Source organism: Giraffa tippelskirchi, chromosome 2 (genome assembly GCF_054371585.1).
Source record: "Giraffa tippelskirchi isolate mGirTip1 chromosome 2, T2T-mGirTip1v1.2.pri, whole genome shotgun sequence".
NCBI lineage: Eukaryota > Metazoa > Chordata > Mammalia > Artiodactyla > Giraffidae > Giraffa > Giraffa tippelskirchi.
The window spans coordinates 196,254,689-196,281,191 of NC_137276.1; the positions used below are offsets into that span (position 1 = coordinate 196,254,689).

Below are 26,503 nucleotides of genomic sequence, written 5' to 3' on the forward strand. Positions count from 1 at the left end.
AACTCGCCCACAAGCTGGGGTCCGCTATTGCTTCTCTTCTGATCCTCGCCGGCTTGGCTTTCGTCGAGGCAATATCGCGAATGGTTTAAGGTTGGGGACTCTGAAAACCAGATTGCCAGGATTTTATTCCGTCATTTATTAACTGTGACCTTGAGCAAGCTCCTTGGTCTCCCAGTTTTCTGTCTGTAAATGGATACAGTAGAGATACCTAACCTGATGGGGTTGTTGGGGCGGGGGAGGAGGGTGAAGAACCGTAGCGCCTAGAAAGAGCCCAGTATGTATTAGCTCTTGTTGTCACTGTTAGTGTAAACATTTACGAGAGGGAACCTTCAGGCTTAAATGCACTGTCACTGGCTTCTGTCTCCTTCCGTTGTTTAAGCCATCGTTTAGATTTATTAACATTAATTAGATTATTGCCAGTTAGTACCTGAAATGTGCACACTTGCATATCCAAATAAACAAACTTAACTTTTATGTAAATATCACAGCTAAATATCAGTCAAAATGTACTGTGAATATAGTCTTAAAGATAAGGCATTCAAAGCATAGTTAAACTGACTTGCCAGTGGATGTTATTTAGGGTACATTTTACTTATCAGATACCAATTCTTCATTTTTCAATAAGCATTGATCGCCTATCATGAGAAATGACACAGACCCTTCTCCTAGAAGCTTTTGGGAGTGTTGCAAATAAAGAGATAAGTGCTCACAATACTGGTGCGGAGCCACATGAAAGACTTGCCCAAACTGTGTGTGCGTGTGTGTGTGTTCAACGTATTTACTGAGCACAACTTGCTCACTTTCACTTGCCAGGCACTGTTCTTTATGCTGGGAACCATTACAAGTCTTTTGGAGCTTGCATTTTAGTAGGAGGAGACAGAAATGTAATAATGCCAGGAATTTCTATGGCGAGAAGTCAGAGGGATGGAGGAGAGGATGTTGCTAATTTACATAGGCTGTGAAGAAAGGCTTCTCTAAGTGACACTGAAGGAAGAACTGAAAAAAGTAAGAGACTGAACCACAGGAGAGTGTTCTAGGAAGCATCAGCAATGGAGGTTCTGAGGAAAGAATAGAGTGCTTGGCATATAGGAAGGAGGCCAGGAGGCTGGAGCAGCTTGTGCAAAGAGGCAGCAGTAAGAAGTGAGGTTAGAGCTGTAGTCAAGATTGATCTAGAGCTGGGTTTCTCAACAGAGGCATTATTAACATTTTGGGCAGGATAATTCTTTTTTGTGGGTCTGTCCTGTACATTATAGGATGCCCAACTGCATCCCTGACCTCTACCCAATGGATGCCAGTAGCACCTTCTCCCCTAGTTGGACTGCCAAAATATCTCCTTCCTCAAATATTTCTTTGGCGGAGTGGGTGGGGCAAAATTCCCTCAGTTGGGAACCACTGATACAGAACCACCTGTCCAAAAGTGCTTTCTAAGATGAAACTATTTTGCATCTGTGCTAATATAGTAACTGTCAGCCGGCCACACGTGACCACTGAGCTCTTGTAAGGCACCTAGTATAGCTGAGTCAGTGAATTTTAAATTTTATTTGAATTTTAACAGTAAGTTGTAGCTAGTGGCTACTGTATCAAATAGTGCAGTCTAGAGTCTTACAGCCCATTGTAAAGACTTTGGCTTTTATCTTTTACCTCGGTCTGCATTTCCTATTCTCAGTCTCTCCAGACTAGTCACAGTGGTTTTCTTGCTTTTTGTGTCTTAAACTTACCACGCAGGTACTTGCCTCAGAGGCTTTGCTCTTACCTGGCACATTCTTCCTTCCTTCAGACGTCTGAGTGGCTGTCTTTCCCTTACTTCATTATTTCCCCTGTTCAACAGTTATCAGAAGTGCTATCATCATCTCTTATCATCCTGTTTAAAATCACCACCTACAATGCTATGCTTACTTATACTTCTCTAGCTACTTTTCTCTATATTGTACTTTTGCACCTTCCCCCCAGTAGAATGTGAGTTCTGGGATTCAGGGATTTTTACATGTTTTTTTCTTTTTCATTGTCTATTAACAGAGGCTGGCACATCGTCAGTATGCAATAAATATTTGTTGAATACATGAATGACCTGTAAAGCCATTGGAGGATTTTAAACCAAGGAATGGTATGATCTGACTCATTTCAAACTGGATCATTTTGGCTGCTGTTGTCTAGAACAGACTGCCAGAAAGGCAAGGATAAAGGCAGGGAACTAGATTAATACAATAGTCCAGGTGAGAGTGGAAGACATGATAACAAGTCAGGGATGACTGGAAAGTTTTGGTTTGGGCAACTGGAGTTGCTGTTTACTGAGAGGAGGAAGACTGGGAGAAATAGATTTCAATAGAGAAATCCAGAATTATCAAGAGAGATCTGCTTTCTGGAGAGTGTAATGATGCTCAAGAAGATTAAGCAAAGAATGCGTGAAGCAGAAAAAGAAGTACAGGTAGAAGGAGCAGCAGTGAAAAATGCATGGAACAGCATGACTGTTTTTGGCTAGAACAAGGACAGTACAGGAGCCATAACATGAAAAGAAAGTAAAGTCAGTAAAATTGTAACAGGAAGGGCTCAGCACTAGGCCCTTCAGGCACTTAATTCTTAAACTTTCAAGATTGGCTCTCCCCTTTTAACAGACAGGGAAGTCTGAACTCTGTGGGATGGGCTTAGTTGCCTTAAAGCTATTATGCTAGAATTTGAATACATTTGATCTCACATCTTTGAGCTCTTTTCATTAAGCTACATTCTGGTAGTTGGGAAGAAAAAAAGTTTTCTAGATGAGCAGATTTGGGGTATAACATCTGTTAAGAAAATATTCATTCATTCAACAGTAGTTGTTTAAAACCTATTAAAGGTGACTTCCTTAAATGCCCTGGAAATTGGGTTTCTAAGAATGCTCTATACATTTAATAGTTTACCTGCTAGGGAAATATGGAAAACCTTGTTGATATAGATCTGTGGTTTTCAAACATTAGTGTGTATCAAAACCACCTGGACAACTTAAAGACAGATTGGTCCCTCAGTTGATCAAAAATTTAGCATTTCTGTTTTCTTGGGGGCAGGGGCACAACCACATCCTTGTGACTTATGGAATCCTGTGAAAGTGCCGAGTCCTAACCACTGCACTGCCAGAGAAGTCCCCCAAATCTAGCATTTCTATTAAGTTCTCAGGTGATAATGCTGCTGTTCTGGGGACCACACTTTTAAGAATCACTGCTAGTGAAGAGAATGAAACATCAACCAGCCATGTCTGTACCAGACTTCATCCTTTGTCTCTGAAATCACTGATCCTCAGGCAAGTCTAACCCTCTCCACTTGGAAATTATTATCAGGTCCGCTCGTGCCCCACATTTGTAGGGAAAACTGCATGACAGAATGGAAACTACATGACATGATTTTAGGAGGAAACATCAGATTTTTCAGTGCCACCTCTGCATTTATTAGCTATGTGACCAGTCAGGTTATTTAACTTTCCTGAGCCTTTGTGTCTAAAAAGCACTGCTGCTAACCATCTTTGGGTTGTTTTAACAATTAGAGGTAACACACATAAAGTAAGCTGGTACACAGTAATTTTTCTCCATTTGCAGTACCTGTAAATAAGGCATGAATCTCTCTCCCATTTTTAGTTTTTATTCCAAGTAATACTAGATTGCCTCCATTTTAGGTATGGATGGATGTACAGCCCAAATTTCTGGCCTCATTATTGGTTGACTCTTGAAATCAGTATGAATTTTATGCTATGAAAGCAATCTGACTCATTTGTCTTGGAAATGTATTTAATATTCGATTGCTTCCCAGCATTCCTCAAATTTCAGAAAAGAAAAAATAGAAAGTAGAGATAACCCCAGTAACTTTATATCTAAATACCTCAATGCATTTATTTAATCATCTAAGATCATATGACCATGAATCATAGATGGTGAATCCTAGATCTCAGCTCTGGAATGCTTTAATAACTTTCTCATAGTGTTTTTCAAAGCATAGCATTTGTAATATTTGCAAATCACCGTAATTAACAGAATATTTATTCTTTCATTTTCACTGCTATCATCGCATCAAAGAGCTTCTCTTTCTACTTCAGCTCTCACTTTTCCACGTTGCAAATTATAGCAAAAATATAGGAGGTTTACCTTTGTTAATGAGCCAAAAGAGCAGGAGCCCTTGTGACAAAGGACCTCACTTTTAGGTACAGATTACTAACTGGCTTAAACATGTTCCCATTGAGGTATCAATTGTACATGGATAATGTACAATTATGTACATTATCATAATGTACATCTTATTTCAAAATGACTTCGCAGTCTTTAAGTTCCACCAGAGGCTCGTCATCTCTGAAGAATTACCAATGTAGATCAGTCCATCCACTGTCCTGGAGAGTTCTGACATTTGTCTTCCATGTACTAAGTTTGCAGAGGCTACTATTTCTTACTGAAACTACTTACCTGAAATAACTTTAGTAAACAGTGTTCTATCAACTTGGAATTCCTGCATATGGACATTAGTTTAAACAATGTCTAAAGATATCTATTTTGTATAAACTTTTAGAGTTTTCTGTTTTCCATGTATTTTAAAATCACTCAATGATCTGAATATAATAACATTAACTGAAATACCTCATTCTCTTATGAAACATAATATAAATTTCTTATTTAACATTTACCTTAAGCCTAATTCCTTTTGAAGTAATGTGCTACATAAAACTGAACACTTCATTACCAACAAGGACAATGTTTTATTGAACAAATCTATGTACAGTACAAAAAATTTCTTGAAATGAGACACTATTGTTGATTTATTGCAGTTCAATGGCTCAGTTTTAATTTGTACTCTTATAAAATGCAAAGTAAAATAATTTAATGTTCAACAAGGAAGCACAAATTTCCTTTCTTGCTGAATCTGTAATACCTTTCACATATTAACAATTCCAAAATGCATATGCAGCATTTAGTCATTCTGAAAAGGTGTTTTACAGTACCAAATAAATTAAAAAATAAACACTACCATTCTTTTTAGGTTTTTCACCCATACTACAGTTTGAACCAAATATGAAAGGAGTACGGCTGTACTTTCAAGTGTGATTTGAAAAGAATCACAAGTTTGATGTTATAAGTTATCTTTTCATTATATAATTGGTGGTTTAAAAGAAAAAAAAAATATGGCTAAAGCCCAAAGTACCAGTGTCCTTGTCCACGAAGGGTCTCCTTTTCTACCTTCTCCATAATATCTGAGCAGCAAAATTTCAGATTTGCTATTCTTCTGACCTTACTGAAACATAGCAGAAAGCTAGTATTTAATATTTCAATGGAAATTTTTATTTGACAATGAAGGACTGAAACTTGGTCCATGTAAGATAAACACATCCTTAAAATAGAAGGAGTAGAGAAGAAAAAGAGAAGAATTTGAGGAATAAGAAGAAAGCTTCCTTGTCTTCTGAATCCCACATTAGAACTATTGGAAGTTTACACACCTCATAAAAGCAAAATGATGTAAGTTTTATAAGGCATACATAAGAAAATGCACATATTCTTTCAATAGCAATTATTTGATAAGTAAAGAGGTTAGAATTAGAACAATGTGGTCCAATAGAATTTTATAAAACAATCTCTTGATGTATAAACCAATTTGATCTCAGTCTTTCAGAAAGTTTTCCCTTAGCAAAACAAAAGTAGAAATAAAACCTCAAAGACAAAAAAATAACAAGTGGAATATGTTTAAAACATTTTGGTATGAACTACAGAATGAAAACAATCTGCAGACATGGATTTACGTCAATAGTTACAACTTATAAAAAGTAAAAAGTAAAAAATGTGATAAAATGTTAAGCTGTGATTTTAAACTTCTGGAAAACATACAAAGCAGAAATATTTCAAAATAACTTCATTGCCCATATGAACTAGTTTCCAAACAGGCTTTTTTATTACATGACTGAACTGAAATAGAACTCAAGTATTATATTTTAGTATCAGGAAGCATGGAAAATGTTTTTTTCTTTAGTTGACCTTAAAAGACATAAAAATCTGATCAAGTTGTTTATGTTATTTAAATGTAAAATCCATAGCCTAATATAGGCTACATAACAAAACAAAAACCTGATTTGATTGAAATGGACTGACAACTATCAATTGCATAGTAGTAAATGCCTATGATAAATAAACTAATAAAATTGGGACATTACTTTAGATATCTGATTTATCATGACCTGGAAATCCTAATTTAATAAAGTCTGGATGCCGCCCATGAAGAAAAGTCTCACTTCCTTAGTAGCTTCATTCAAGAAGCTTTAATATCCAAAAATTTATAATGTAGGATCTGATGAGATTATATACTTTGAACAAGAATATACCAGTTGGAATCACTGGAATATTTGGTGGACATATTTGTATGTTAATAGCTCTGTTTTTAAAGAATATACCTTTGCAGCTTTTGTTCATTTTACCCCTGCTATAGATTAATACCCTATTAGGTAAAAGGAAGTCTTTAAGCTTCTTCTTTTAAAGACTATACAAGTGGAACACATCTGAGAGGGTATTTTAAAAAACTTTTTAAACAATTTATTGGCTATTAAGTTAAAATCTTCCTTAGGAAAATTACTGGTCATCAAAGAAAATAAACGCATCAATATATCTTACTGTGTTCTTGCTGTGCAAGTTTTTGTGTAAATATTTCCTTTTATATATAAAAATTACTATTCAGGCCAAATTTATCAGAAATAAATAAGAAAGCATGAGTAATATGGCTTATTTTAGAATAAACTCTCCTAATTGAATAAAACCAATGAATTCTTGACCTGATTCTTGGCTGCATTTTTTTTTTTTACAGCCAGTTATTTTCATAGGACTGTACTTAGATAACTCACATTAATGTCTAAAGGACCTTACTATGAATCATCAAGCAATGTCCTAACACTACTCTATATACAAACAGAAATATCCCAGTGTGCTTATACCATTATTCACATTGAAGAATTTGCAATTCAGTGTTTTCCTTCAACTAAGACATCTAAGACAGCCTTTAATGATCTTACATTCCTCCCATCTCTCCCCAGAGTTACTGATAGTATGTTTTCTATTGAGGCTGCTGCTTTATAGCTCATTGGTATCATAAAAATGGAAAGTGGAAGGTTCTGTCAAGAGCTCATTAGCAAAGCACTACTGTCGCCTGTTAATTTTCAATGCTGGCATGTCAATCATTGAACTCTGACCTAATCAATCCTCTGGAAACAAGTTACAATCTTTTATGGCTAGGATGGTGATAAGTCAAGTTTTATTCTATCAGTTTCTAAATAATAATAAACCAAATAGAAATGGTTCCTTAAAGCATGTTTGACCCAAAAGAAGGACAAAATCTGATTATGCATGACAAGAATCCTATTTGTAGAATACTTTAAATTGTTTATTGTAAACCACTCCTTCTTTTATTTATATATATATGTATATATACATATACATATATATATATATATATATATATATATATAAAATGGGTTAGTTTTTCCCTTTGTGTAAGGCCATAGCTGGTTATTCTTTTTGACTAGTTGCCTGAACATGTTTCTCACATAAGCGAAACTGAACATGCTGCTATTGATCATCATCAACTTCTTTAAAAAAAAAAATGTGGTTTTTATGGATAACTGGTACTTTGGGAGTTTTGTAATAACCCTTTTGGAGTCTAAACCAGCACATCTCCTCTGTGGGTTCATTCTAGAAAATGTGCTTTGTCTTTATCTTTAGTAATCCAAGATCGCTCTAAAATTAAGGCCATCAGGGAAATAGCAAACTGATGATGCATTTTCTTGTAGTGCTTTTTGCACACTACTGCTTGATCGACAGATCTTTCTGAAACATTTTTATCAGGCACCTGTAAAACAGAACACGTCTGTTAATTCATATTTTATAGATGTTCATCTAGTATTCTAAGTTAGATTTCCTGTTTATTTATACCCTTACTCATTCAAAGAATATTAATATTAGTAGAAAAGCATGTTCTTCTTTAGCTCAGTTTGTTTTTCAATTATTTTCTGTTTTTAGTTTTTTTAAATTTTTGTTTTTGTAATAGAGGCTCAGCTTCACTTGGTTTATATTCTGGCATGCAGATGAAAAACACTTTCATCATAATTAGTTTGTCTTCAGATTTCTTATTACATAAAAACATGGAATGAAGAAAAGCCTCAGATAGTTAAAATGTATGATCCGAAAGTATGAAAAAATTGTTTAAGTTCTGGCTTCCACAAGCTCATAGGCCTATGCCTATGCAAATTACTTGTGAATGTCAGTTGGTTGATCTATAAAACAGGAACAGAACCTTATGGTGATTGTATGGTTTACAGGAAATAATGTATGGAGTAGTGCTTCATTATCTGTGTTATACAAATGTTAATTTTTTTAACCTTATGACGATCTATGGCATTTTCTACTTCTACAGATATACCTACTGAGAAGACAGCAGACTTACTTTCATCATCTGAATCAAATCCAAAGAGGGTCTGACATTTCTTTTGTGCAAGGTGAGCCTCAAGTGCTTCTGCATTACAGTAGGTGGTCAGGCATTTGCCACATCTTAATCTTTTCACTGATTTTTTACAAACGTTATCTTGATCAGAACAGGCATCTACCCTATCAGTCAGAAATTTTCTGCGTTTTGGCATACTAAGGTACCGTTCATCAAGGTAACTGGGAGGCAATGGTCTGACATATGGCTTTGTTAAAATTAAGCCATATGAAGTATGTTCGCTCGTCGGATTTGGTTTGGAAGGTGCCTGAGATACTGGCAGGGTACTGTGTTCTTGTGGTACAACACTGGGTAAAATGGAACCGTTTTCTGTCCTGATTCTATTTGTATCAATTTTCAAAGCAGGATCTGATGAAACTAAAGGTGTTTGCTCTATTCCACTGTGTCCATTGACTAAATCATTAATACTACAATTATTTTCAGAATTTGGCTCTATGTCAGGCATCTTTTGGTCTGTCAAGCTTGTATCAGAAACAGTGCCATCAGAATGTTCATTTCCATTCTGAATTAAATGGTCTGTTTTCTTTTCCATACTTTCTATACATGTCTTTGGTTCTGTAATATCTTTCCTTGATTTGCTAGTAGAAACTGGCAGACTAATAGTCTGTCTCTCATTACCAGATGAGTCTTTTTCCTGATGATTAGATTTTGAGTCTGTAAGAACATCCCAAAGGATTGCTTCACTTGGTTGTGCAGATGATTCTGGTGTTTTACTTAAATAGTGCTGAGCTTCATGTTCATATAGCAGAGGAAGATCTTCAAAAAGCTCATGGCATTCTGGAAAACTACACTGAGCTTGAAATATCCTGTGACTTTTTGTGTGCTGAGCAAGTTGGAATGGCAGCTTAAATGATTCATTGCAATTAAAATGCAAACAAAAATACACATTTGGATAGCTGTGTCTATTAAGGTGATCTATAAAATGTTGAGAATCTTCAAATTGCCTTTGACAAAATTTGCATTTTCCTTTGCTCCACTTCATTACTGTTTGCCGCACATTTAAATCAGTTGGATGTACAGTCCTTGCATGCTTATTCAGAAATCCAATTCTTTTAAATATCCTGACACAGCCAAGAGCAGGGCACTTAAAATTTCCTTCTTGATCTGTTGCATATATGTCTTTCGGATGGCATACAGCTCCATTGATTTTATGAAGTACTGAACTTTCTTGATTCAGGTCATAGTCATCTTCTTCATAATCACCTTCCTCATCTTCTTCCTCCTCATAGTCATCCACACAGATAGGTAATGGCTCTGAGACATTATTTAAAGAAGTATCAGGACTGCCATTTTCAGTAATGTTTTCAATAACATCTTCTGATACATTTACAGGAATTTCAGTGAATTCATCCACATGTGCAGGGATGACGTCTTTGTTTCCATCACTGGAACCAGTAATAGTCTCTACTTCCAAATCCTTATTATCAGAATTCCCATTTTCAAATGAAATGAAAGTATCAGAACAACTCATTTCTTCCAAAGCAGGATTTTCTTGATCCTCTTGCTGAGCTGCCGCAATTTGCTGTCTCTGTATTTTCTTAACGTGATTCTTTAAATGCTTTTGCATAAGTCCTCTGTTTCTAAATTTCCTGCCACATATCACACATGAAAAACTGCCCTTTTTCTGATGAGCCTGGGCATGCCTTACAATGTGACCACCTAGAAATTCCTTGTTACATAACATACACCGATGCCTTGGGACATTGTGATCTACTCTGGAAGCATTAAGAGCTGTAAGGTTTTTCTTTGCGTTAATAGGGCATTTTGGTTGCACTCCAGATATATCATCAGGATCAAGCTCTCCAGTGCTCTGATCTGTAAGAGAGTCAAGCCCTTCCTCTAAACTGTGCTGATCCAATGCCTTTTTTACATTACCTGTAGAATTTTCCAGTGCACTTTCATTTAGAAATCTAACTGCTGATTTATCACTCAGTAATGCTACACAGTTTTTCTTAATCATTATGAAGTTCCAGAATTCAGGATCAAAAAACAATCCCTTTTTCAAAATTGGAAGTAATTCAAAACGAACACGATTTTGAACACTACTTGTGCCTTCATTGTATTCTTCATCTGGACGTTTGTAAAGCTCTTCAACAGTATGATAAGCTTCCAAGGAGCGTTCAAGAAAAAATATCGAGAGTGCACAAATCCTGAGAATCTCTAAATCATTTGGTAAAAAATGTGCAATTGTTTTATAAATTAGACATTTAGTTTTGGGATCATCATGAAGATCTAGTTGTAGAGCACAACCACATATTTCAACACAAATTTGTAAGCCTTCTTCTTCAACCTATAAAAGAAAAATATTAGCACTGAATACCTTCTAAAAAATCATTAACACTTACTAGTTTATCTTTTTAAAATGCAACTCTGGAAACGAAAGCTGAATAAACAAACATAGTATTCTAAACATGCAATTTACTTCAATGGGTAGCCTTGTTTACTCTTTTTTAATATATAAATAAATTTCTTTTGTTTACTTGAGAATAATCTGGAAAAGATAGCATTTTAGCTTTAATTTATTTAATTTTCAAGTTGACGAGCCTTACTAACCATAATACAAAATGTTATAACCTTATGGTGATTAAAATATAAATGCTTCATAAACTTATGGTGAATAAACTTATGGTTTATTACAAATCTAGATTTTTTTTAAAAAAGGACGGCTTATGGAAACTCATAAAGCTGCACTAAATAATATTACTTATTTTACTTATTAAGTAATATTATTTATCAAAATAAGCAGAGAAATGAAGAAGGCAATTACAAACTTTCCAAATCAGTAAGGAATCAGAATAATGAACGTACTGAAAGTTATCTGAAAAGTATTCAAGCTTTGAAACTTTACTGATGACTCAAATGTAACTGCATCAAGCTTTTAGTTGGGAATTTGTTGACTATCCACCTGAATTCAAGTTATAAATAATGCCTCTAGTGATTTGGAATGATCTGCTCATTTGAATAGAAAGAGATAAAATAATATGTTTTTAACAGTTGTGTGTATCATATTGCCTGCATATGGTAAATTACGGATGACAGGGAGGAACACTACTTTGCCAGCCTTATGTTCTCTAAGTTCCTTATGTGCTATGTAACCCTTACTTACAGTTCCACAAGCAGACCTTAACTTTGCATATCACTTTACCTAGCTGGTAAATTCCTACCTATTTCCTACTCATTCTTTGAGAATCTTAAATCACAGGGACAGTATCTCATGTGGTTAGTATCTTCTGTGGTTAGCATAGGAGTTGGCATATAAAGACCTTTGATAAGTGTTTGCAGAATGAATGAGATCAGATATATTATACCAATTTTAGTCTTCTGTAAATCTACCATTTACAACTTGGAATCCTTTTCTAAATTTAAATTTCTTATTGTTACTTATAATTTCTAATGGTCAGTTACAAAACCTGCATAAATTTTCCAGATACAGCAAATTCAAATCCACTGCTTCAAGACAGAATTCATTCTCTTTCTCCAAAGTTCTATCTACATCCTCTACCTTTCTTAACGAATTATAATGTACTTAGTTGCTGAAGTTTAAAAAAATTTCAGGATCATCACAAAAGGGAACAGGCTAAGGCTACTTTCTAACCTGAAAGCCTTTAACAATTCCACTACATTTAGGAATAGTTTCAACTTTTAGTGTAATATTCAGTCCCTTTTGGATCTCTAGCAACCAGAACCCCACAGCAACTAAACTCTTTGATTAGTTTCCCCACCCACACTCTCCTGTTAATGCCACTGGACAGTTATGAGAATCAAATAATAAAATGAGGAAAAGAGGCTCTGTAAACTACGAAGTCCTCTACACATATTAGTATTATCCTATTCTATCATTTAACACCCAGCTGAAAGCATCCTCCTTTGTGAAGCCTTTTCAGATATGCTATCTGTAATTTCTCCTTCTGAACTCACATGGCATTACCTGTGCCTCCTTTCACAGCAGTGAGGCATATGAATGATCTATTTATTCCGTCAGACAAAAATGTTTTTAGTAGAGTGTATAAGAAATTAAGCACATTTTAAATACTTATTTCATCTTTGAATTTTTCTTACCATGTATTCTTAGTTGACCATGCATGTGAAATTGAGAAAGTTCTAAGGTAATTGGCTGAACTTCACCTATATTTTAAACTTTCTGTAAGAGTCTCTCAATTTTTGGTGAAAAGTAAAAGTGTTAGTCACTCAGTCATGTCTGATTCTTTGCAACCCCATGGACTGTAGCCCTCCAGGCTCCTTTGTCCATTGGATTTTCTGGGCAAGAATACTGGAGTGGGTTGCCATTACCTTCTCCAGGGAATTTCCCGATCCAGGGATTGAACCCAGGTCTTCTGCACTACAGGCGGATTCTTTACCATCTGAGATGAGAATCATTTGTTTAAAAAATATAGAGAGAAATCTTTATTTTTAGAAAAGTTTTACAGGTGATTCTGATGCACTTCAAATATTAAGTGCAAAATTTGCACTCTACAGCATAGATTTTTTTTTTTCCATTTTTTGGTGGCATAAGAGGTTAATTTTGATGATGCATTAAAATGACATATCACTATTTAATAATGAAGCTTTTAATGCAGTTAGCTAAAAAGAACCTATAAAAGTCCTCTGATACAATGCTTTATATCATGGGAATATGATACAAAACTTTGTATCAGGGGACTATGATCACTACATGGTCATACATCTAATGAGTGATGTAATAATAAATATGATAAATGCATAAATGTATAAAAAATTAAAATATATTATTTAATGGATGCCTCCTTATGTATTTAAAAGTAACTCACATAAAGATTCAGTTAAATGGAGCTATCTAAAATGTAAGATAGCTTTATCTTTCCTATCTTTGTATTCAAAGTTCTGTTAATATTTGAGGAGAAAAAGTAACAAGATCTGTAGGATCTACTTTCATGTCTATATAAGAATCTTATGTAGAATTGTACACACTTGCCAGTACCCCATGAAAAACTTGCTTCAGAACTGTTTTTAAAAACAGGTAATGGGTTTTTACTCTTATTTTAAATAAACACTTTAAAAGTTTGTCCTTAGGTTTCAAAAATGCCTCAGAATTCATTGTTCCTTTTCACCTAAACATCAAACTTAAAACTATGAACTGTATTTCTCTATCACAGTGAATAGGTATTACCTATAGTTACACAAAGATCATTTGCAAATTAGTTAAGATTATATAAACAGGATTTAGAATAATGTTAAAAGTGACAGGCTTATTTAATTTTAAGAAAGATAACAGCTTCTTACAGAAGCAAGTTGTTCTCACATTAAACTTTATGTAATACTAAATTGGCTTTTTATCTCTTTTTTTTTTCAGTTATTTTCATTTATGTATAAGCTTTGTGTCTTGGGAGTTTTGAGGTTAGGGGGAGGGGAGTATATAATATATGGAGGATATGGCCTTAAAATCTTTCTTTACTTCAGTTACATGATCAAATAAATTTTATAAGAGATGCAAGTTTCAGTGAACTGTCTTTTAAATTTAACTTAAAATGAAGGGATAAATATATACTATTTACCTCATCTTTAATGATTTTCATGAAAGGAAATATGACTCTCACATTAGTTGCTGTTCTTAAGAGCTGGTAGCACTGATCTACAAAAACTTGTTTTGAAGGATTAGACTTTAGCTGAAGTTTACTCCATATGAAAATCAACTCCCTGTAAATGAGAAAAAAGAGAAATATCAAAAATACAGTTTATTCAAATACAGACATTAGCTATCTTTCCTTGATTCTGTACTGCCCTGGCTTGGATGTATACAAAGTGGGTGTAAGTGGATATTAAGTTAACTCCAAGCTACTTCTGAAGCTACCTGTTTGGGACTAACAGAAGCTGGGGGAAAAGGAGAGATCAGAAATTATGATTTGCAATGGTACAGAATGTATCCCAATCATATGCTAACAAACCTAAGGCATCTCTAGTACTTGATCAAAACACATTCTAATTTCAATGTACCAATATTAATCAGATTACTTAAAAAAATAACTTTGACCTTTAAATTAATATCCACTTAGAAATCAATGTTGTACTTTCTGCAAAGAAGAAACAATTCATACTTTTAAATCTATTAAGACACCAAAGGTACTACACATTAAAAGTGTTAAGTATATTATAGCACTGATTCTGAAATTTTATGTTTTACATCATCTACTCTTCCCTTACAATGTAGTACGTTTAAAGGAACAAGCTATGGACCATTTAAAATATTTCACAGGTAGATTCTTTTCTAAAATATGGACAGCAGAGGAATCTGGTGTGCTTCAGTCCATGGGGTCACAAAAAGTCGTACATGACTAAGTGACTGAACAACAATAGGAGCAAGCAATGGGTTTTGAGGCAAAGGAAATTGTAAGGTATAATTGTAATGTTTGGATATTACATTTCAGCAAATTAGAATTCCTTGAAAAGTGTCATAAAAGTTACAGAAAGCACCATAGTCTAAAAAGTATTAAAATAATTGATGAAAAAATATATATATATTTTTTAAAAGCGACATACTGATTATGTACTTTGAGCCCAGCACATAAAGCTATTAAATCTAAGGACAGTTTGACTACTATCATGAAGGTGCACATACTCTGTTTACAGAGACAATACAGAAAACACAAAACAAAAAATGATGGCAAGCAACACAGAAAGTAAAACCAAAATTTCACTTCCATTTCACACTAGCTATGTAGGTGTTCCTAAGTTTCAGTCCACCACTTACTTTGTATTTTTTTTTTTTTTAGCACACAGAATCCCTTTGGGAAGCTCATGAGGTTTCATACCATGCTCCCAAATCTCTAGCTCTGACTTCTCCAGTTTGCGTAACTGGTTATTTCAATTTAGATTGGTTTCTATCACTTTAATCCATTTCAGTTCAGTTGCTCAGTTGTGTCCAACTCTTTGCGACCCCATGGACTGCTTCTCTGTGTTTGTTGATTGCTCTACTTGGAAAATAATTATTTCTAAGATGAGCTTATCTTTCCAAGTCCTTATCAAGTACCTCTTCATGAAAACTTTCATGAACACCCCAAACTAAAGTGATAATTATTTCAGAACAGATCTTATCTCTCTTACTGATTTCATGCCTTTCATAAACTTCCTCGTTTTATAAGGCCTGTTTCCTCACGTTATTAATACATTGTAAATCTTCTCAATGACACACTGTATAGTGGAGCTAATGGAAAAGAACGGGGATTGGGAATAAATGAGACCTACTCAAGACGCCTACATCTCAATCAGGCATTATATACCAACTGGGATGGTACTACCCAGTTCACAGTGAACCACCATTTTCTAAGAATAGCCCTAATACACAGGGTTGGGACCTCAGTGGCCATGCCTTCTTTATGACCCTCCTCACTGTCCCTAAAATATTAATCTAAGGATGGGAAACTGACCTCACTTCAGTTAGAACACCTGGAATGGTCTCAACTCTAAACTATGAAGCCTGGGGAGTGTTGGCATTCTTCTGGTCTACAAAAAGAAAGACTGAAGCCAACTGGCAGATCAGAGATACTTGTAAAAAACCCCAGCTATCTCAACATCCTTGTTAGCAGTTATTTTTGAGGACCACCCATATCTCTGCCCTTTATGTGGCTTGTGTAATATCCCACTATCCATTCAATAAATGCTACTTTTTCCCTGAACCAGTCAGACATAGAATGATATCACTTGCAAACTGACAAGCATAAATTCCAACTCCATTTTGTTATTATTAATAGCTGTGTGGCTTTTACCTTTTTTATCCAGAATTTTCTTACACATGAAAAGCATTAAGACAGATAAGTGAAAACATCTAGGTAAAATGTCTAGTATATACTGATGTTTAATAAATCACTCACTGATAGTCTTCTTTGTGAAGACCAGAGGGACAGTTTAATGAAGCTTCTGTTTTCTTTTCCCAAAAAGGGTCCTTACAAAAAACATGGAACTTCCCTGATAGTCCAGTGGTGTAACAATCTGCCTTCCAATGCAGGAGATGCAGGTTTGATCCCTGGCTGGCAACTAAGATCCCACATGCCTCAGGGCAACTAAACTCACTCATGGCAACTAGAGAGCCTGCATGCTGCAGGTTAGAGAGCCCGAACCCTTAAGAGCCTGCGCACCACACAGGTAGAAAAGCTTGCATGCCACAATGAAGAGTCCGTACACCTCAATGAAGACCCAAGTGCAGCAAATAAAAAACAAACAAAAAGCCTCACAGCACTGACTTGGTGTACATACACATTTCCCAGGTAGCTCACTGCTAATATAACCATCAAGTTATCTAATTGCAGAGAGACTATAAAATGATTTACAGCCACCCTTACCACATAGATTTTTTTCATACTATACCCATTTTATGGTTAAGTAATATTTAATAGCAGAGGCTGCTTAGGTTTAAATCTTGGCTTCATTTACCCCATAAGATTGCTGGAGTAAATGAGATAATAAATATATAAAGCACAGACTAATGAAAGCACTCAGCCAATATAAGCAGCTATGATTACATTATTATTGATGGTGAGAGAACTAGATTAGTAGCTTGTTTCATTGGCTTGAGACAGAGTAAAACTGGACTGTACATCAGGTTTTGTCCTCAGAGAGGGGAGATGCAGAACAAGCTGAAGACCAAGATGAAACAGACAACACAGACCTTGTAAACTGGAAGAATCCTGCTCTTCAAGTTACAGTGAAAATCAGCTTTTAGAAGAAAAAAAGACCCTAGCACTCAGAAATATAAAGGAGAGAGGTAAAAGAAATAAGGGGGCAGGCAATCAGAACTCAGCCTACTCAGAAGGAAGGACAAAGAAGCAGGCTAAGGAGTCCTTTTTAGTTAGGCAGCTGGGAGGCACACACCCACCTTCTATTTTTAGGTGACTGTGGCCAGGAGCAGGAAAGATAGGCTCTGTTCTATTTTTAAAGTTCCTCTCTAAAGAGTAGAAATTGGTTAGCCAAGAGAAGAAGAAAATAAAATGTTTTCCTGGTCATTTTTCGGTTTGTTTATAGGTGATTCCAGTTTACTTATGAGTATGTCAAAATGAAAGACTAAAGATAGTCTTAAATAGTTTAATAAAGCCAAGGGTACAGAACATTCCTATCACCATAGAAAAGATATATTAAACAGTAATGACTATACATCGTTTCAAAATAATTACCTATCAAGAAATGATAATACTTTGAAAACTTCTTAGAAGTGTGTGTCTTAACCACTATCTCCTGATCCTCTTCTCTATTTGCAACTCCAATTTACATAGTACACTTTTGAATAAAAATTTGTATAATCTAACTTATAGTCCCACAGAAGATTAAGTCCACTAGTTTCTAGACCTAACTCTATTAATTACCTTTTGACTCCATCTCTGAATCTAAAGATTTTAATCTATAACATCTATATTAAATAAGTTTATCTTTACACCTCCTTTAAGCTATTGTTTTAAGTATCTAAGAACTTAAAATTTGAAAGCATTCATTAAAAAATATTTATAGCCCATACCATTTCATATTATTTTGTTAGGTAAATGAGACCGAGTTTTCTCTTAAGAATTGGTGACACGTCAAAGTGGTAGTATTGTGTCTGTGTGTACTGAGGTAGGGGAGGCAAAAGTTACAGGATTTTTTTCTAATTATTGTTGATTTTATCTAATAGTAAAATACTCTCAAATTAAATACTCTTAAATTAAAATACTCTCAAACCACATTCTGAATTACATGATTACTTGGATCATGTAATTGGATGCTTCATATGTTCTAACAACTTTTTAATGGTTTTTTAAATGCTCAGAAAAACTAACAGTCACATAATACCATTTATATTAGCACCCCCCCACACCCCCTAAATGAACTACTTAGCTATAAATCTAGCAAAATATGTATGAGATCTACATGAGGAAAACTACAGAACTCTGATGAGTGAAATTAAAGGAGTAAATAAATGAAGAGAGAGGCCATGTTCATGGACAAGAAGACTCAATATTATCAAGTTATTAGTTCTCAGCTTAATCTACAGATTCAACCCCAATCTAAATCCTGGCAGGTTATTTTATGGATATGGACAAACAGATTCTAAAGTTGTTATGGAGAAACAAGAGACCCAGAATAGCGAATACAATACTGAAGAAGAACAAAGTTGAAGGACTGATACTACCTAACTTCAGGACTTAATATAAACTAACATAATGAAGACAGTGTTGTACTGGTTTAAGAATAGACATGTAGATCAATGGAAGAGAACAGAGAGCCTAAAAATAGATGTACAAAAATACAGTCAATTGTTCTTTGACAAAGAAACAAAAGCAATGCAATGGAGCAAATTATCTTTTTAAGAAATGGTCCTCAAACAACTAGACATTCACATTTAAAAAAAGATGAATCTAGACACAGATCTTGCATGTTAAATGGCTTCAGTCATATCTGACTCTGTGCAACCCACCCTATGGACTGTAGCCTGCTAGGCTCCTCTGTCCATGGGATTCTCCAGGCACAGACCTTATACCCTTCACAAAAACCAACTAAAAATGGATCATGGTCTAAACAGAAAACACAGAAGACCTTGTGTATGGTGATGCCTTTAGACATAACACCAAAGACATGATCCATGAAAGAAATAACTGACAAGCTAGACTTCATTAAGATTGAAAACTTCTCTGTAAAAGACAGTATCAAGTCACAGACTATAAGAAAATATCTTTCAAGACTCATCCAATGGACGACTGTTATCAACAATATACAAAGAACTCTTAAAACTGGACAATAAGAAATCAAAAACCCAATTAAAAAATAGACTAAAGACCTTAACAGATAACTCACCAAAGAAGGTATACAAATGGCAAATAAGCATATGAAAGGGTGCTCCACATCATATGTCATCAGGGAAAAGCAAACTACAACTAAATTAAAACAACAATGAGATACCACTACACACCTATTAGAATGGCTAAAATCTGGGACACTGAAAATAACAAATGCTGGTGAGGATGTAGAGCAACAGGAACTCTCATCCATTTTTCATTGGTGGAAATGAAAAATGGTACAGACCCTTTGGAAGACAGTTGGGCAGTTCCTTACAAAACTAAATATACTCTTACCATAAGTTCCAGCAATCATGCTCCCTGGTATTTACCTAAAGGAGTTGAAAACTTATCTCCACACAAAAACCTGCACACAGATGTTTACAGCAGCTTATTCATGATTGCCAAATCTTGGAGGCAACCAAGATGTTCTTTAGTAGATAATATATACATAAACTGTGGTACATCCAGACAATGGAATATTATTCAGCACTAAAAAGAAATGAGCTATCAAGCTATGAAAAGACATGGAGGAAACTAAAATGCCTATTACTAAATGAAAGAAGCCTATCTGAAAATGCTATATACTGTATGATTCCACCTATATGATCCTCTGGAAAAGGCAAAACTATGGAGACAGGGGGCAGGGGTGGAAGGGAAGAGATGAATAGGTTGAGCAAAGAGGATTTTTAGGGCAGCAAAAATACTCTGTGTGATATTATAATGATATATATCACTATATGTTTGTCCAAATCCATAAAATAATTAACACCAAGAGTGAACCCTAAACATAAACTGGACTTTGGGTGATTAATATATGTCAATATAAGTTCGTCTTTGGTTAAAAAAAAAAATGTACCATTGTAGTGAGTGTTTTGATAACGGGGGAGGATATGCATTTGTGGGGACAAGGAGTATGTGGAAAATGTCTGTACCTCCCTCTAGATTTTGTTGTAAACCTAAAACTTATCTGAAAAATAATCTCTTAAACAATTTAAAAATAACACTCTAAATGTAATGCAAAACATAATTATTTCATTATAACACATTTCTTAAATATTAACACTGTTTATTACTGGCACATGATCATTTTCTTTTTTAACCCTTAGGTCTTACAACCCATTGTTTCTTGCACAATAAATGTGTGTGGGGAGGGGGGAGTGACTTAACATTTTCACATAACTTTTTAAAAAATAAGGTATAAATTCTGCTAACGAATTCTCCTTCTGCATCCCATCTCACCATTTCTTTGTCTGTATTATGAACACTTACCAGATACAGTACATATCCCCATTCTGGAGCTGAGAAATAAGAAAGGATTCACAAAGTTGCAAGGCTAACATAGTCTTGCCTTCTTTTTCAGTGTTACAGATGATATCAATTCCACTCTTACAATCAGTTTTCAGTAAATGCTATAAGATGAAAAGAAAACTCAGTTCATATCATTAAAGATATCTAGAAAGATAGCTGTAATAAATGTTTAAGCTTTCAGAAGAATTTAAATTTCTAATTTTCTTATACAAAGACAATGAATTATACAGAACTATTTTTATGTTTTTCCATAGTTTCACCATATAGCACCTACAGTTTATAATGACTACTTTTAACCTCAATGTCCATAGCTTGCAGGTATGTTGGGTCCATATTAGGAAAACATTAATTCTTTCATCTTAAAAAAACACCAAAGTAACAAACATTGGAATTTAATTTCTTAGTATTTTAATTAAGATGCAAAATCCTGAGGCTTCACACCAGAAACTCGCTCAACATGAATAATGCTTATCAATGAAAATTTTAATTTCATCATTTGTTAGTATTATACTCTAATTCAATGAGCTTAAAGAATGGTGTCAAAGGGAATACATCTAGATAATGTAATCTTACGGCCTTTGATAGTACTGTAAAAGGAATTTACCAAAAATGGGCTACATATTTTTTGGTAAGTTTAATAGGCAAACATAATCTCAAACAATACCTCCCGGAATAGGTGATCTTCTACAGGTGACATAAACAGACAGGTGAAGAGTGCTTGATGGAAGTACAAGTCTTTACTGATTTCTGGGTGATTTACACAGCATTTAATAAGAGCCATTGCTTCAGGTATGCGTTCACAAGCAATTAGGTATCTGGCACGTAGTTCAAAGAATAGTGGATTTTCAGAACTTAAATATTTGTTCACTATATTAAAAAGAAAACAGACTCTTATTATTCTCAAGAAAAGACTGTCTCAAACATTTTTCTGTGACACTTCAGCACTAACATGTAGTATCTAATTAAATCAACTATTTAATTAAGTAGCATTTTCCTTATTAGGAGTTTGTGAAAAGAATATATCAGTTAAATGATTGGGTAAATGGCAATAAAGCACAACAAAACTGTGCCCAAGAAATATTTGCTGATTCCTCCTCAATCTAAAGAAAGAAGCAAAATTTAAAAAAAAAAAAAAAAAAATACTCTTTTTTTTGTTCTCGAATGTTAAAATATGTTTCAAATGACACAGGATCTGGAATTTCTTTCTAGTGTAAGATTATGTACTTTGTCTTCTTACCATTATTTGCATTACTGTAAGATTAAAAGGCTAAATCCTAATCTGTCACTAAAACCATATTAATTCAATTAATTATAGAGAAATATAATCTGAATTAGTGAAAAGTTCGGTCATAAAAGAAATACATTTTATTACTTTCTAACAAAAAAGTAAGCTAAATGTAATGTCAAATAGGACTGCTTATTAATATATGTCCATTTATATATGCCCAAGGATAATTACTAAACTTAATACTTGCTTTTACACAATTTTAAAATATATAAACACCTTTACCTACATAAGTTTATTCAGACCTAACAACAACCTCATGACAGATATAATACTTGTTTTACAGATCACAACACTGAATCTCAGAGAGGTCAAATGACTTGCCCAAGGACAAAGAATTAATTAAATAAGTGGCAGAGCATGAAATGGAACCCATATTTCATGATTTTAAATCCAAAAATGTTTTAGTTAATTATATATATTTAATCAATAGCTTCTGAAATGCCTATGAATAATGTTTTATTTGGGCTTCAACATTTGCCTTGCAACTCTGTTTATAATATATGAGCAGCAGACACTGATTTGTACAGTTAATGCAAAAATAAACTTCAGACTGATCTTTACCCTCATGATCACAAGAGTCAAGTCATCCACATTAATGAGCTTCTAGAGCAGCTTTTCCCAAAATGAAGTATGCCAGGGTAAGTATAAAAGGAGTATGTATGAAAGGACTATACATAGTATGTGCTGTGCTGTGTTTAGTCGCTCAGTTGTGCCCGACTCTTTGCAACCCCATGGATTATAGCCCACTAGGCTCCTCTGTCCATGGGGATTCTCCAGGCAAGAATACTGGAGTGGGTTGCCATGCCCTCCTCCGGGGATCTTCCCAACCCAGGGACTGAACCAGGTATGCAGCATTGCAGGTGGATTCTTTACTGTCTGAGCCACCAGGGAAGCCTAGAAACTGTATATATATATATAAAGGCTATCAGCCTCACACCAACCAACAATGGGTTTGTTCTAGCTCCTACTTAGAGAAACCTAAAAGTTATCTGAAAAATCCAAACTCTTCTCTCCTATTCTCACTCCATATGAATCTGTCTTTGCCTAGCGCCTGTCCCCTCTGGCCACATTCCCCAGTCTCCTCAGAGATTCCTTCAAGACTGTCACCCCTGCCTTCCCTATATTTGATGGTTCATACATTCCCTCAATAATCCAACTCTTGCTCCTCCAATGTAACTACTGCCTCCGTCTTCAGTTTTTTTTTAATTCCGAGACATTCACATCAAGTGCTAGTTCTCCTTTCTATCCTTTATACAACGATACCACTGCCACATGTACCTTAGCTCTTTCCTTCTAGTCTTGTCCTACTTCTCATCTCATTCCACCACTCTGCATTATTTCTCCTGGTGTTATCTTTTTCTTCTCTCACATCTCTTCTTGTCCCCTACATTTGTATCTGGGAGTCAGCTTGCTCTTAAGCCCTAGAATCATAGACCCTTCCCCACTCAGTTCTACTCAGAACCCACTCCCACCCCTTTACCTGGGACAAACAGAAAAATCCTAACATAACTCAGGCAATTGGTGGTGTGCAGTGTTTTCCCCCCAGACCAATGTCTGAATGGTTCCAGCTGAGAGGTCTTGTCTTTTCCCTTTGGCCATGTTATAACTGCACTCCATAGGCTCTCTCCATGCTCTCAAATGTGTCCAGACTTTTGTGCTTATTGTTAAGTTTTGGTGACTCAAATGTTCTGGGGCTAAAAAATAATATGGCAAATACATATATATATATATTTTTTTTTTTGAAGAATTAATTAGAAATAGTTGACAGAGCTTTCTGCCTTCAAAAGGAGATTTTGGCTCATAGGACTCTAGATTAAAGAGAAAGTGATGTCAAAAAGGTATGCAGGTGGTAAGGGAATGAGGCAAAACTCCTACTGATAAAGGAAGTTTGGGAAATACTGCTCTAGAGTATTTGGAACTGAAATTTACTTACTCATTTAATTAGTCACACATTCACTTATGCATTCATGTGGTCATTCATTCAATAAACAAGTACTGATACTGAGCACCTACTACTCTGTACCAGGCACTGGGCTAGATGTAGGATATGTTAGTGTTTATCAAAACAAAAGCTAAAGGAGTTCCATACTTCACAGAGTTTCCTGTATAAGGGAGAGTCCATGTGCTTAAGCAGGGTGTTTTTTTTTTTTAAGGGTGTTCCTACTTAAATAGATTTTAAAAACATAACTGAAATGACAAATACAAACTCTTTGTAAATAAGTAGCATCTGGATACTAAATATGTTAACACTCTGAATTCCCATTTTAATAGGGAATTACTAGAGATCGTTTGGAGAAGGCAATGGCACCCCACTCCAGTACTCTTGCCTGGAAAATCCCATGGATGGAGGAGTCTGGTAGGCTACAGTCCATGGGATCGCTAAGAGTCAGACACGACTGAGCGACTTCACTTTCCCTTTTCCCTTTCATGCACTGGAGAAGGAAATGGCAACCCACTCCAGTATTCTTGCCTGGAGAATCCCAGGGATGGCAGAACCTGGTGGGCTGCCGTCTATGGGGTCGCGCAGAGTCGGACACGACTGAAGCGACTTAGCAGTAGCAGAGATCGTTTTACCTAATCTTGTGTCAAATCACTCTTGGGCTGGGTTAATATAGCAAACTAAACACACTTCATGTGAAAATGCATTACTCTTATTCAGTATTGTAAAATAAAAAACACTAATACTGCTCTAGTTAGAAAATGAAATATGTTTGTTTCTCACAAACATGTAGGTTTAGATTTGAGTCTCCTGTAGTACCTATCTCCTGAGATGCTGGCTGGGCTTTTAGAACAGCTTGCAACACAGGATCTTCCCATGGGCCACCATCTTTAATGATTCGAGTCACCAGTTCCAGATTCACATTTCCATATCTGCGGAGGTGATTCTGGCATTCCTAGGAGAGAAAAATCATTTTGGCTTTGAGAATTTAAAGGGGTTAAAAACTAAACTTGATCATCATTGTCAATAAAATGACTGATGGTCAATGAGGCAGCTGTTAAACTATGAAAGAGAAAGGGTTGCTTTAGTAACCTAGTTAGGGTGTCAAAACCCCATTCGTACACAAACAGGCTTTAATGCCAAAGGTTACACAGTTTGTAGATAACTGGACTTAGAAAATCCCATTATAGCGGGAATAAAGTGTAACCTAAGGAAAAAACATAAGGGATGCATCATTCCTAGGAAAAGAACCAGGTTGCAAAAATATAAAACGTGTATGTTCAGTTATATGAGGGCTCATAAAGTTTCCATTAACAATGGCAGGCCTGACAATAAGAAGGGAATAAAGAGGTCCTGTCCAATGCAGACTCTGGCTGGCAGGTAGGTACAAGTCCTTGTCCCTGATCCCAGATGTAGAATCTTGGTTGTGGCAGAGGCTGGAAGATGGACATTCTATTCCACTTTGTTGTATAAGTAGATTTATAGTCTTGGGATGAGAAGTGACAGGCTGAAGGAATGAATCTAGCCTATAATATGAAGACTCTGCATTAGATTTAAGATAAAAATACTATTGATAAGTTGAGCATTAACTGATAATTTGTCTATGCATTTGTGGGGATTACAAAAGATATTTGAAATGTTTTTATAGACTGGTGATTAAAATATGAGTTATATAACATAAGTTTGTAGACAATGTTAAGAGAACTTGGTTTACTGAATTTATAAATTTATTAGACTTAGATTTGCATGATTTAATCATTTGATTATGCATCTTAAGATTCATTATGTACTTTGTTAGGTGTTTTTTTTAAATATTTCATGGAATTTGATAATTTAAAAAGATTAACTGAATACCTGGTGAAGGTATAGATAGATTTATTTTTTAATGCTTAAATTGAACGTAAGGCCTTAAGAAAAAACTAGATACAGACGTTGGCAATGCTAAAAACTGGAATAAAATGCACATCACTTGTAATACAAACAACTGTCAAAATTTTTTTCTGTGCTCAAAAAATACCTCAGACATGAAAAATTTAGTTATAAAGTGAAGCTTCAAGATAAAACCATACATATTTACAAATTTTACTTAGATGAATCATTAGGCTACATATTCAAAGTGGCAATTAACATTTTGCTTTTATTAAATTGTCATGTTCTTTCATTATTTCAGTAGTCCAAAGTGATATCTATATGCCACTTTTCATTCATTGTTAAAATACATGAAAGAGGTTTTGTCTTTTAAGAGAACAAGGCAGTAGAAGAAATCAAGTTTCAAGATAAAGAACCATTCAAAGAAGTATCATTAAGTCAAAACATGAAAATAACTTCTAAAAGTTATTTATGGAATTCCCAAATTAAAATAAGCAGGCAAGCAAACAAAAACCTTATAAACAAGTGGGCAAGTTACTTAACCTTTCTGCTTTTTCAGTTAACTCCTCTAAAAAATGGATACTAAAAACACCTACTTCATAGGATTGTTGTGAGGATCAAACAACACATAGTACTGACAAGTGCTTGGGACAATGCCTGGCACATAACAAATACTTAATAAATGCAAGCTACTTTTTTTCTAGTATTTTTAACGATTCTGAATAAATATTTAATTTTAGGACACCCAACCACTTAGCATAAAATTAATTTCTATATTTCCATGTGTCAGCATGTTATAGCACTCATAAAAATAGGGTATAAAGTTATTGATCAGCCATG

At 34.9% G+C, this 26,503-nt stretch overlaps 2 protein-coding genes across 12 annotated transcripts in view; one reads left to right on the forward strand and one right to left on the reverse strand.

Moving 5' to 3' along the window:
* CGGBP1 (CGG triplet repeat binding protein 1) overlaps nt 1-26,503 on the forward strand; it is a 178,995-nt gene that overhangs the window by 45,787 nt on the left and 106,705 nt on the right. For 5 of the 7 annotated variants that reach the window (XR_014071461.1, XM_081550925.1, XM_081550915.1 and 2 more), the window contains one exon: nt 8,398-8,479. The gene's annotated coding sequence lies outside the window, so the exon portion shown is untranslated. Of the gene's footprint in view, nt 1-904; nt 1,006-2,016; nt 2,105-3,140; nt 3,272-5,303; nt 5,367-8,397; nt 8,480-26,503 lie in introns of those variants that run through there. The other 2 variants (XR_014071460.1, XM_081550912.1) reach the window with 2 other exon arrangements.
* ZNF654 (zinc finger protein 654) overlaps nt 7,500-26,503 on the reverse strand; it is a 90,692-nt gene continuing 71,688 nt past the window's right edge. Inside the window, exons 4-9 of one of the 5 annotated variants that reach the window (XM_081550859.1) lie at nt 24,614-24,749; nt 21,232-21,434; nt 20,529-20,668; nt 14,016-14,157; nt 8,428-10,774; nt 7,500-7,833 (exon numbers count right to left, since the gene is read on the reverse strand). In XM_081550859.1, coding sequence (XP_081406985.1) covers nt 7,826-7,833; nt 8,428-10,774; nt 14,016-14,157; nt 20,529-20,668; nt 21,232-21,434; nt 24,614-24,749 — 2,976 coding nt within the window. In that variant the 3' untranslated portion in view covers nt 7,500-7,825. Of the gene's footprint in view, nt 7,834-7,971; nt 10,775-14,015; nt 14,158-20,528; nt 20,669-21,231; nt 21,435-24,613; nt 24,750-26,503 lie in introns of those variants that run through there. The other 4 variants (XM_081550879.1, XM_081550852.1, XM_081550875.1 and 1 more) reach the window with 4 other exon arrangements.